General features: G+C 46.1%; 1 protein-coding gene across 1 annotated transcript in view; it reads right to left on the bottom strand.

Moving 5' to 3' along the window:
* Positions 1–2,059: 2,059 nt before the first annotated feature.
* LOC147095993 (uncharacterized) overlaps positions 2,060–13,617 on the bottom strand; it is a 58,289-nt gene continuing 46,731 nt past the window's right edge. The window contains exons 15-16 of the mRNA XM_085974945.1: positions 6,551–6,591; positions 2,060–4,862 (exon numbers count right to left, since the gene is read on the bottom strand). Of these exons, the coding sequence (XP_085831071.1) occupies positions 4,755–4,862; positions 6,551–6,591 (149 nt within the window). The 3' untranslated portion in view covers positions 2,060–4,754. The remainder of the gene's footprint in view (positions 4,863–6,550; positions 6,592–13,617) is intronic.

Raw genomic sequence — 13,617 nt, forward strand, 5'->3', positions numbered from 1 at the left:
GAGGGTAGTGTGTTTAATGTAGTCTATATGGATTCTAGTAAAGCTTTTCATAAAGTCCTGCATGACAGACTGGTCACGAAAGTAAAAGCCCATGGGGTCCAAGGCAAAGTGGATCCAAAATTGGCTCAGAGGCAGGAAACACAGGGTAATGGTCGAAGGGTGTCTTTGTGACTGGGAGGCTGTTTCCAGTGGGGTTCCACAGGGCTCAGGACTGGGTCCTTTGCTTTTTGTGGTATTTATCAATGATTTGGACTTGAACGTAGGAAGTATGATTAAGAAGTTTGCAGATGATACAAAACTTGCCCATGTGGTTGCTAATGAAGAAAGCTGCAGACTGCAGGAAGATATCAATGGACTGGTCAGGTGGGCAGAACAGTGGCAAATGGAATTCAATCTGGAGAAGTGCGAGGTAATGCATTTGGGGAGGGCTAATAAGGCAAGGGAATACACAATGAATGGTAGGACACGGAGAAGATTCTGATGAAGTAACAGGGAGGATTGATGAAGGGAATTGATGTTGTCTACATGGATTTTAGGAAGGTGTTTGACAAAGCACCACGTAGAAGGCTGGTTAACAAAACTGAGGCTCATGCAATAGGTGGGTCACTGGCAGCTTGGATAAGTAATTGGCTTAAGGACAGAAAACAGCACGTTGTGGTAAATGACTGGAGGATGGTAGACAGTGGTGTCCCCCAAGGGTCAGTGCTGGGGTCACTGCTTTTTTTGATATATATATGACCTGGATATTGGAATACAGAGTAGAATTTCTAAATTTGCCGATGACACCAAACTTGGAGGTGTGGCAAACAGTGATGATGATACCAATCGACTGCAAAAGGACATAGAAAGACTAGCAGAATGGGCAGACAAGTGGCAGATGGCATTTAATAGAGAGAAGTGTGAGGTGATGCATTTTGGCAGAAGGAACAGGGAGAGGCAATATACACTTAATATACACTGGGAGTTAATGTGCATAGGTCCCTAAAGGTGGCAGGATATATTGAGAGAGTGGTTAGCAAAGCATTTGGGATCTTGGGCTTCATAAATAGAGGTATTGTGTACAAAAGTAGAGAAGTTATGCTGAACCTTTATAAAGTGCTGGTTAGGCCACAACTGGAGTATTGTGTCCAGTTCTGGTCACCACACTTTAGGAAGGATGTGAAGGCACTTGAGAGGGTGCAGAGGAGATTTACCAGAATGGTTCTGGTGATGGGGGATCTTAGCTACAAGGACAGGTTGGAGAAGCTGGATTTGTTTTCATTAGAGCAAAGGAGGTTGAGGGGTGATTTGATAGGTGTACAAAATTATGACAGGTTTGGATAGGCTGGACGGGGAAAGGCTGTTCCCACTAGTTGATGGTACAAGAACTAGGGGGACACAGATTTAAGGTTTTTGGCAAGAGATACAGGGGGGATGTGAGGAAAAACTTTTCTATGCAGCGAGTAGGCTAAAGGGATCAAGGGATATGGGGAGAAAGCAGGGACAGGGTACTGAATTTGGATGATCAGCCATGATCTCATTAAATGGCAGAGCTGGCTCGAGGGGCCGAATGGCCTACTCCTGCTCCTAGTTTCTATGAGTGGTGAGGATCTGGAACTCGCTGCCGAAGGAAGTGGTAGAAGCAGAGACACTCAATGTTTTCAAGAGGAGACTGGATAGGCACTTGAGGGAAATAAACTTGCAGGGCTACGGGGATAGAGCGGGGGAATGGGACTGACTGGATTGCTCTACAGAGAGCCGACACGGACTCATTGGGCTGAATGGCCTCCTTCTGTGCTGTTACGACTATGACCAGAGGAAAATGTTTAATAAAACGTAGACATTTTATATGGTGGACATATTACTGCAGATGTTCATCAACTTATAACTCACCAACTAGAACCAACATCTGAAGTTCGCAATTCCAAGGTACTTGCGATAGATGGAGCTACCGTTCCTACCTCTGAGTTTAAGGTGCAGGATTCAAACCCTGCTTCAGACAGTGCCGGTGAGTGGAGAACTGAATTCTGGATAGACAGTGCATGTTTGCAAAATAATTCATTTTCCTAAACAATTGAAAATGTATTAGTTTTATTTGCATTTTAAAACAAAGATTTTTTTTATAACCATTTTAAACATTTGTTTACATGCTGCATCGGTTATAACAAACTACAGTGGTGGTGTTGTATCAGTGGTCAGATTTGCCAGCATCACTGATAAGGGCTAAGCTGCTCGATGCCCACATACATTTCCACCAAACGTTGCTAAGCATCAAAATCTACATCCGAAGTTTCACTTGCGACCAGCACTGACATGGGCGGTATTTCCCCCCAAGCCCCGCTCATAACAGTCAGAAAATCCCATCCAAAAGCAGTCTTGAATGAAAAAGACTTATTTATATAGCGCCTTTCATTACCACCCGACATCTCAAAGCGCTTTACAGCCAATGAAGTACTTTTGAAATGTAGTTACTGTTGGAATGTGGGAAACACGGCAGCCAATTTGTGCACAGCAAGCTCCCACAAACAGTAATGTGATAATCACCAGATAAACTGTTTTTGTTATGTTGGTTGAGGGATAAATATTGGTCCAGGACACTGGGGCGATCTTCCCTGCTCTCCTTCAAAATAGTGTCATGGGATCTTTTACGTCCCCGAGGGGGCAGATGGGACCTCGGTTTAACGTCTCATCCAAAAGACGGCACCTCCGACAGTGCAGCACTTGCTCAGTACTGCACTGGGCATGTTAGCCTAGATTTTATGTGCTCAAGTCCCTGGAGTGGGACTTGAACCCACAAACTTCTGACTCAGAGGCGAGTGTGCTACCCACTGAGCCACAGCTGACACAGGAACTGATTATTTAAGAATTCATATTTATTTTACCTGTTCCTTCCATCTGTTGCTCATCTTTCCAGAGATGTTTGAGGTCACAGCTTTGCAAACTTTAGAATTAACTAATAGGAGTGATTCGAGGAATCTGCCCTCGGATGCATTGTGTAAACTACTGTCTGGATCACCTGATATGCACCTTAACCCTTGGTTTAAACTGAAGAGGTGTTATTGCAGAGCGATCTATCTCCAGCCATGCATTCATCACCTTACCCCTTAAATTTATAAAAGATTCATGTTGATCGCTGATTATTTCTTGTCTTATGTTCAGCGAGGCTTTGAGTGTTTAAACTGGAAATTCAATGGTGGGGGCGCAACTGACAAGTTGGTGAGACTTCTCTGCGATGGGTGGACATCTTATGACCCAATTAAGTTACCACACCCAACTTCTGCATTCTGATTGGTGTTTACTCTAATGAAATGCCAACCGTGTGGCATTGCCACCTTCGCGTCACCCTTTCGGGTTGAAGTCTGAACTACAATTTAAAGGTGGTGAATTGGGCACCAATTTTAAACCTCACCCGCCCGTCGGCGAACTGGCGAGATCGGGTCCAACACTGGTTTTACACCCCGCCCGATTTTCCTCTCCGTGGAAGTCGTTGGGCCGTATATTCCGATCCCTACGGGTGTGTATGAGCTGTGTATGCACCCATAGGGACAGCGGAAATTCCGGTTTCAGGCATGCAAAGCGCTTGCGCTGAAAACCGGCATTTCCGATGTCAGGAATGCTCTCGGCAGATCGGACGCCTGCTCTGGAGAAGAGCAGAACCTCCACCCACTGAAACACCTTAGAAATCTTACGGCTGGTAAAAGCAGGTGTAAGGCCTGCTTTTACCTGCATAAGAGTTGAAAAAAGTTTTTTTTTATTTTTTATTTCACTCATTTATAATTTAATAAAAATACTTTTCAAAAAAGGTAAGTTTATTTTTTGCCCCGTAAAAAACTTCAATTATTTTTTTCAAAAAATTAAATTTTCATTTAAAATATTTAATTTAAACTCATTTTAAAAACATGATGGTTTTTTTAAATGTTTTTAATGTTTTAAAGTGTGTTTGGGGTGATCTCCATTCATATGTTTGACAGGTCTGTCAAGTTTATGAAGGGAGATTCCCTTCTGCTATTGGCTCCCCATGGCCCACCTGATCCCAGGGAGGCTTGCGAACCGCCTGCGTCTCGGATACCTGGGCCCTGCGCACCAGCAGTTTGGAAAGGACTTCGGCTGCCCTCAGGTAAGTTCGTAGATTTTTTCCAGATCAGAGGCCTCCGCACGCGGGAAGCTTCCGATCGGAAAATACAGGCCAATGGGATAGCAATATTGGGCGGGGCGTAATACCGGCATTACGACCGATCCGGTGGGCTTCCCACCCAGGCGAGTTCGGTTACAATCACTGGTCTGACAGTGGCTTAACCACACTCAGCAGTTTCAAGAGAATAAACTGGGATATCTGGGAACATGCGTTCCATTCTGCTTTTGAACAAAATCCTAGGCATTACTGAATGCTGCAGTAGATTACCGCACTCTCCGTCCTGCTTTGGGAGGTTGATTAAAAAAACCTCAGCACAGTCTGGTGAAGCAGGAAAAGTACCACAAAAAAAAAATCACCAAAATATTTCTAGGTTACAAATCACACACTGCTAAATTTAATCGGATGCACAAATAACTATTAAAGTTGTAATGTTAGCAGACGGAAAGAACGAAGTTGCATTTATATGGCGCATCTCAGGACCTCGGGACTTCCCAAAGCGCCCACTTTACAGCTGCTTCATTGGCTGTGAAGGGCTTTGGGACATCGAAGGCCTGAAAGGCGCTATTTAAAAAGGCAAGCTTTTTTTTTCAGAAAATAAAATTGGACCTGCGTCACAAGGGTTGACATCACACCACATTGGCTAATGTAGTGCTGCGTATACAGTAGAAGGTTGGCTTGGAGACAGATCTTCTTCTTTGCATTCATTCACCACCCAAGGGCACTGGTCGAAATCTGCTCCGTCTCCCTGCTTAAATTACGAAGGGACAAAAGTAAATTACACTCAACTTACTTAAACAGTACAGCCTCAACACTGGTAAAAGTGTTCCACCTAAATGTCATTGTATTTATTTTTTAATTTGCTCACAGGATGCAGGAGTCACTGGCAAGGCCAGCATTTATGGCCCATCCCTAATTGCCCTCGAGAAGGTGGTGGTGAGCCGCCTTCTTGAACCGCTGCAGTCCGTGTGTTAGGGAGGGAGTTCCAGGATTTTGACCCAGCGACGATGAAGGATCGGCGATATACTTCCAAGTCAGGATGATGTGTGACTTGGAGGGGAACTTGGGGGTGGTGGTGTTCCCATGCGCCTGCTGCCCTTGTCCTTCTAGGTGGAAGAGGTCGGGGGTTTGGGAGATGCTGCCAAAGAAGCCTTGGCGAGTTGCTGCAGTGCATCTTGTAGATGGTACACACAGCAGCCACAGTACGCTAGTGGTGCAGGGAGTGAATGTTTAAGGTGGTGGATGGGGAGCCAATCAAATGGGCTGCTTTGTCCTGGATGGTGTCAAGCTTCTTGAGTGTTGTTGGAGCTGCACTCATCCAGGCAAGTGGAGAGTATTCTATCATACTCCTGACTTGTGCCTATGACTAGCAAGGTTAACACAGTGGATCAAGTAGCTTATTTTAATGACAAACTTCAACAACAAATTGATAATTGTTGCTACATGTTAAATACGGTGGTGCAGGCTGGTCTTCACGCTCCAGGAGACTGTTGATGAGTCATCAGCCAATCTGGCTCATCACTGGGATCTGTAGCGGTAGACCAGTCACAGGAAGATAAGATTCTCCCCGTTCTATATCAGATAACCCCATGGGTACAATTTTAACCATTGGTCAGTAAACTGATTGTGTGTAATGCTGGTTTGAAGTCAATGGAGAGTAATATTGGGTAATGTGTATTCCAGCATTCCACCCGATCCTGTAGGTTTGCTGCCCAGCAGGCTAGGTTACAATTACTCCCCTGTAAGTCAATATCCTAATTGGTAAGGTGATCCTGGCTAAACAAGTGATGGAAATTGCTTTATCAATGTTTGGAGCTGGCTAAAATTGCAGCAGTATTCCTGTGGCGATCCCCAAGCCTAAGCTCTGCCAACCTGCCACCTAAGCTCTCTCCGCGTAGGTAAGTGGAATGTACTTACGAGGAGACAGCCATGCTCCATATGACTATTTGTGTGCATTTCTCAGGCATTTGGATTTCCCAGTACCACAGTTACTCTGCATCAGATATTGGGCGGCCACAGAATGTACATTGCTATATTGTTTGCTATTTTGGCCCATGTCCAATTTGGAGGATGTGGTGGTGTTAATTATGGACAGTTGCTGTCATGCATATTTATAAAAATATAATTTCATTTTAAGGCGACCGTATAAAAGCCACATAGTCACCAGATAGCTTTGGATGAAAAGTCTCTTCAGTCTATCGGCTCTCATCCATCCTTCATATCAACTCTGCAGCCTTTCCCATAACAGCATCTAGCCGTTTCCTAAATGAATCCAAGGGAACCCTCCCTGGTCACATGTTCCAGTTGCTGATTACTGCCTTGTGCAGAAATACTTACCGTCAATCAGACAGTAACCTGTAACTTGAATTGGTTTGATTTTCCTTATGTTAAATGTCGGCTTAGTGACATAAATGCAGGGTGCAAACATTGCTTTCTTACCTGATTCACGGACATGCCTTCAGGCTGAGGGTCACGTCTTGCTGTGAATTAAATGAGAGAAATGTAATGTATATACCTTTAAGGGGGAACCATCTTTTACAGCTCATGTATACTGCAGTACCGGCAGTGACCACACCTGTATATAGCACTGAGTAGTAATCTGTACAGACCAGTTCCAGTGTGAGCCACGTTGAGTAAACACCTGTTGTACCGTTCTCCTGCAGTCTGTGTCTTATTATACACTGACACAACATTGGCGACAAGGCAAGTTCGAACCTACTTACAACTCTGCATCACCTCCCGGAGATTCGTTCCTGGAGATCAGTGGATTGGAGGACAAGGCCAGAGACTCGGGCGTCGACCACAGGCAACCGCCCAGTCATCCAGCAGAGACTCGAGAATTGCGGGGGAGGCTGTCGAGCCAGGCTTGGCTTTCCAGTCGAGGTGGTCCAGCGAAACGGGCTGGCAACAGGTAGTGTGCAGACCCTTCCCAGACAGCGGCGGGCTAGAGCCCGACCGAGCGGCAGAGCAAAGGGGCTGAGCAGCGTCGAAGAGAGGGAGAGAGAGACGCGCAGAAACCCGCGAGGCGCCACCATTGCCATGAGGACCGCCGAGAGCAGCAGCGCAGGAGAAGCGCGCGAAACCTACAGGGCGCCGCCATTGCCACGAGAACCGCCGGGAGCAGCGTTGGCAGCAGCGGGGGAGGAAGGAAAGTGCGGGAGATGCCATTTTAAACCACACCCAAAATGCCGAAGAGTGGCAGTATCACCGCATTTGACAATGAAGTCGAAGATTGGACTACATATGTCAAACGAATAGAGGTATACGGCAAGGCAAATGAGGTGTCAGATGACAAGAAAGTGTCGGTATTGTTAAATTTAATGGGTGCAAAGACGTATGGTTTATTACGAAATCTAGTAACACCAACGAAGCCAATGGAAGAGAGTTTTGAAGACATAGTAACGATACTACAGGAACATTTAAACCCCACACCGCTGCTGATAGCAGAGAGAGATTCAAGTTTCACAAACGGAACCAGCATAAGGATGAAAGCAATGCTGATTATTTAACAGAACTGCGCAAACTATCGAAACACTGCCAGTTTGGAGCGGGACTGGCAGATACCTTAAGGGACAAGTTTGTATGTGGGCTTCAAAGTGAAGGAACCCAGAAACGGCTTTTATCTGAAAAGGACCTTACGCCGGAAAAGGCTTTCAGCATTGCGGTATCATATGAAGCAGCAGCACGGGGCGCTGCAGAGATACAACAGAGACTGCAAGAACATGGCACAAACGAAATGTCATATGGAACAGAGAAGTGCTATCGCTGCGGCAGAACACACGACCAGAATGATTGCTGGTTCAAAGACAAAGTGTGCAGACAGTGTGGAAAAGTAGGACACATAGCACGAGTCTGCAGGTCGGGAAAAAAAACCAGCAATAAGAAACCTACCAAAGAAAAGTATAAGGAGGTACATAAGATGACGGAGAATAGTTCAGATGAACAAGAGTGATAACGACTCCGAAAGCAGGGAACCGAGTTGTCTGAAACGACATAATGTGATCACAATGGAGGATCACCGAACCATTTGGGTCACTCTCAAGATAGCAGGAGTCCAGGTAAAGATGGAATTGGACACAGGATCAGCCCTAACAGTCATAAACCGACAGGACTATGAGCGGCTACTCTCACACATACCCTTGAGAGACACAAAAATTATTTTGAAGACGTACACGGGGCAAAAAGTCTACCCCAAAGGAAAAATAAGGGTGACCGTTATATATAACGGTAAGGAAACACCAAAACTAGACCTGTATGTATTGCAAGATGGAGGACCACCATTTCTGTGACGTGAATGGATCCGGAAAATACAACTGGATTGGCATTCCATACAGGCACTGACTGTGGCTGACAAAAAGGATGACGACGTCACACCTGGGCGACTGTCAAAGATCCTAACTGACGCGAAAGAAGTGTTCCAGCAAGGACTCTGAACACAAAGGCATGACAGCGACGATTAAAATTGAAGAAAACGCAAGGCCAAAATTTTTTTTTTTTTTTTTTTTATGCCAGACCGGTACCTTATGCGATCCGCCCAGCCGTCGAAGCAGAGCTGGAGAGTCTGGAACGTTCAGGTGTACTGTCCAAGGTAGACTGGAGCGAGTGGGCTACACCCATCATCCCTGTGATGAAAAAGTCGTTGAGCAGCACGCCTGGGGAACCAAGGAAGGTTCGCATCTGTGGGGACTTTAAGGTAACAGTGAACCCGGTCCTTCACACCGTACAATATCCACTTCCGCAGATTGAAGATATTTTCGCCTCGCTATCTGGAGGGAAGCGCTTCACTAAGATTGATCTGGCCCAGGCATATCTGCAAATGGAGGTAGAAGAAGCATCAAAAAAATACCTCACAATCAACACCCATAAAGGTCTCTACCAATACAACCGGCTGGTATTCGGGGTAGCATCAGCTCCGGCTATTTGGCAGAGGGCAATGGAACAAGTCCTGCAAGGGATCCCAGGGACCCAGTGCTATTTGGACGACATCCTGGTCATGGGCGAAAATGACAGTGATCACCTTGCCAACCTGGAGCAGGTGCTCACTAGATTGCAGGAATATGGGCTCCGAGCTAACCGCCCCAAATGCGAGTTTTTTAGAAAACAAATCTCATATTGTGGCCACGTTATCGATAAAGAGGGGTTACATAAGTCCCCAGAGAAGATTGAGGCAGTAGTCAAGGCTCCAGCACCGGAAAATGTGTCACAACTGAAGTCGTTCCTCGGGCTGGTAAACTACTACCATAAGTTCTTGCCAAATTTGTCTACAATACTACACCCACTGAACACCCTACTGCAAACTGGGGTGCCGTGGAAGTGGAGTGACGAATGTAGACGAGCTTTCCAGAAGAGCAAAACACTAATCACATCGAAAGAGGTATTGGCCCATTACAACCCGGCATTATCAATTCGGTTGGCATGTGATGCGTCACCCTACGGCATTGGAGCGGTGCTGTCGCACAAATTCTCGGATGGCTCAGAGAGGCCAATAGCCTTTGCGTCACGATCACTAACCTCAGCCGAGCGTAACTACGCCCAGATTGACAGGGAGGCCCTCAACCTAGTGTGGGGAGTGAAAAAGTTCAATCACTATCTGCACGGGCAGAAATTCACCTTGCTGACTGATCACCAGCCTCTTGTCTCCATTTTTAATCCGAAGAAGGGCGTTCCGGTGATGACTGCGTAACAACTACAAAGATGGTCACTTTCTAGGGGCGCACCACTATGAGATTGAATATAAGGGCACGAAACAGCATGGAAATGCTGATGGGCTATCACACCTGCCACTGCCTACTGCAGAGGAAGCACCAGCAGTGGATCCTGTCTAAATAGTCCATTCGACTATAGTTGAATACCTACTGGTATCTAACGCTTGTATCGAAAAGGAAACCCAAAATGACCAGACACTGTCTCGGGTATATGATTTGACGGTGAAGGGATGGCCAGCACATGGCGACTCACTGTTGCCAGCATTCTCGACAAGGAGAAGTCAGTGTGCCGGGGAACCTTGATGTGTGGATCCAGAGTGGTAATTCCACCCAAGTTAAGGGATAGAGTGCTCAATGAGCTTCATGAGGGTCATCTGGGAGGGGTAAAAATGAAAAGCCTAGCCAGGGCTTGTGTGTGGTGGCTGGGAATCAATAAACAAATCGAGGACCTGACCAAGAGCTGCTCAGGATGCCAGAAAGTCCAAAATGCTCCACCACAGGCCCCTCTACACCCATGGGAGTGGTCCTCATCTCCATGGCAACGGGTGCATATTGATTTTGCTGGTCCATTCATGGACTCAATGTTTTTAATAGCCGTGGATGCGCACTCGAAACGGCCTAGGTCATCAAAATGTCCTCCACCACCACGGAGAAAACTATTGCAGTCCTACGGACCATTTTTGCCAGGAATGGCTTGCCAGAACAGATTTGCTCCGACAACGGACCACAGTTTGTGTCCGAAGAGTTCCGGAGGTTCTTGAAAAAGAATGGGGTAAGGCATTACACATCCGCCCCATATCATCCAGCCACAAATGAATTGGCCGAGAGGTTCGTACAAACCTTTAAGAAGGCAATAAAGGCTATGTACAATGACAACATTCCGCTGCAGCACAAGGTGGACAATTTCCTGTTCGCCTACCGGAATGCAACACATGCAGTCACCAACCAGGCCTCAGCCATGATGTTCTTTAACCGAAGGTTAAGATTTCACCTGGATTTGCTCAGACCAAACATACGAAGAGATGTTGAGAGTAAGCAATTCCAGCACATCCATGAGAAGCCAACAAGGAGCTTCAATGTAGGGCAACCAGTCTTGGCCCACGACTACCGAACAGAAAAATGGCAGCCAGGAACGATGTGCACACGGCAGGGCCCACTAATGTACACAGTGGACGTTGGGGAGAGCACCGTGAGACGCCATGCTGACCAGATCCTAGAGTCACAGGAACAAGTCAACCCCATGCCTCGCCCATACGTACCTGGTGATGAACCCGACGTACAGGTCGCATCTACCCCAGAAACAGTAGCATCGGAAGCTGATGAACCAACTGACGACAGGGGGCCAGAATCGCCTCCGCACCAAGAGCAAGACACTCGGGAAAGGCGCTATTCAGAAAGGATCAGGAAGCCTCCCCAAAGACTGAATATATAAATAGACTATTCTCAGCTAATGTTGCATGTTAAAAGTGTTAATTGTAATTAGTTTGATATTTAATTGTTAAAAATGAGTGTTCTGGTACTGTTAATCTAAAAGGGGAGGAATTGTAATGTATATACCTTTAAGGGGGGGACTATCTTTTACAGCTCATGTATACTGCAGTACCGGCAGTGACCACACCTGTATATAGCACTGAGTAGTAATCTGTACAGACCAGTTCCAGTGTGAGCCACGTTGAGTAAACACCTGTTGTACCGTTCTCCTGCAGTCTGTGTCTTATTATACACGAACACAACAAGAAAAGTGCATGTAAATAGTAAAATGCTCTGCCCCCACTCCCACTCGGACCTTTCGGTCCTCGGCCGCCTACAATGTTGCAATGAAGCTCAACATAAGCTCGAGGAACAGCACCTCATCTTTCGATTAGGCACTTTACAGCCTTCTGGACTCAACATGGAGTTCAACAATTTCAGATCATAACCTCTGCCCCCATGATTTCCGCACGGCAGCTGTTGATAATTCTGATATTCCCATTTACATCTCCTCTAGACCCATCTTTCATTTCTTTACTTGTCCCTTTCCTTTTTGTCACTTAATCTCTCCTGCCTTCCACCATATCACAGACCTTCCCATTTGTTCTTTTCTCCCCTCACCCTTTTCCCTGCCCTTGCTTAAAACCGGTTACATCCCTAACTTTTTCCAGTTCTGATGAAAGGGCTGAAACATTGACTCTGTTTCTCTCTCCAAGGATGCTGCCTGACCTGCTGAGTGTTTCCAACATTTTCTGCTTTTATTTCAGATTTCCAGCATCCGCAGTGTTTTCTTTTGTAAATACTATAACATTACAACCCCACAAAAAACAATCTGAGAACATACTTTTCAAATCCTGATTTCTTTCACCTTGCATTAATATACGAAAATAAATGTTGTCACGTTAAAGAATGTGCCAAAAGTTTGGCTCCGGCCATTCGCAGTAAAAGTACTCGTGAAAGTCTGTCTGTGGGATGATAGGGAAAGAGAGGGTGAGTGGGACTAATTGGAGAGCTCCTTCAAAGAGCCAGCACAGGCACAATGGGCTGAATGGCCTCCTTTTGTGCTTTGTCATTGTTTGATAGTAGCAAGATCATGAGAACAGAACTGCCTCCACTCCCCTCCAAGGGAGATATAGAAACATAGAAGATAGGAGCAGGAGTAGGCCATTCGGCCCCTCGAGCCTGCTCCGCCATTTAATGAGATCATGGCTGATCATCCAAATTCAGTACCCTGTCCCTGCTTTCTCCCCATATCCCTTGATCCCTTTAGCCTCAAGAAATATATCTAACTCCTTGTTGAATATATTTAATGAATTGGCCTCAACTGCCTTCTGTGGTAGAGAATTCCACAGGTTCACCACTCTCTGGGTGAAGAAATTCCTCCTCATCTCAGTCCAAAATGGCTTACCCCTTATCCTTAGACTGTGACCCCTGGTTCTGGACTCCCCCCACCATCGGGAACATCCTTCCTGCATCCAATCTGTCTAGTCCTGTTAGAATTTTATAAGTTTCAATGAGATCCCCTCTCATTCTTCTAAACTCCAGCAAATAAGCCTAATTGACCCAATCTCTCTTCATACGTCATTCCTGCCATCCCAGGTATCAATCTGGTGAATCTGCACTGCACTCCCTCCATGGCAAGAACATCCTTCCTCAGAGAAGGCGACCAAAACTGCACACAATACTCAAGGTGTGGTCTCACCAAGGGCCTGTACAACTGCAGCAAGACATCCTTGCTCCTGTACTTGAATCCTCTCACTATGAAGGCCAACATACCATTTGCCTTCTTAACCGCCTGCTGCACCTGCATGCTTACCTTCAGCGACTGGTGCACAAGGACACCCAGGTCTCGTTGCACTTCCCCTTCTCCCAATTTATTGCCATTCAGATAATAATCTGCCTTCCTGTTTTTGCCACCAAAGTGGATAACCTTGCATTTATCCACATTATACTGCATCTGCTATGCATCTGCCCAATCACCCAACCTGTCCAAATCATACTGGAGTTTCTCGGCATCCTGCTCACAGCACACTCGCCCACCCAGCTTTGTGTCATCTGCAAACTTGGAGATATTACATCTAGTACCCTCGTCTAGATCATTAATATATATTGTGCATAGCTGTGGTCCAAACACCGATCCCTGCGGTACCCCACTAGTCACTGCCTGCCACTTGGAAAAAGACCCATTTATTCCAACTCTTTGCTTCCTGTCTGCCAACCAGTTCTCTATCCAAGTCAGTACCTTACCCCCAATCCCATGTGCTTTAACTTTGCATGCTAATCTCTTATGCGGGACCTTATCGAAAGCCTTCTGAAAGTCCAAATACACCA

Source organism: Somniosus microcephalus, unplaced genomic scaffold (genome assembly GCF_052327205.1).
Source record: "Somniosus microcephalus isolate GS21.2 unplaced genomic scaffold, FLI_Smic_1.0 unresolved_chr1, whole genome shotgun sequence".
Taxonomy (NCBI): domain Eukaryota; kingdom Metazoa; phylum Chordata; class Chondrichthyes; order Squaliformes; family Somniosidae; genus Somniosus; species Somniosus microcephalus.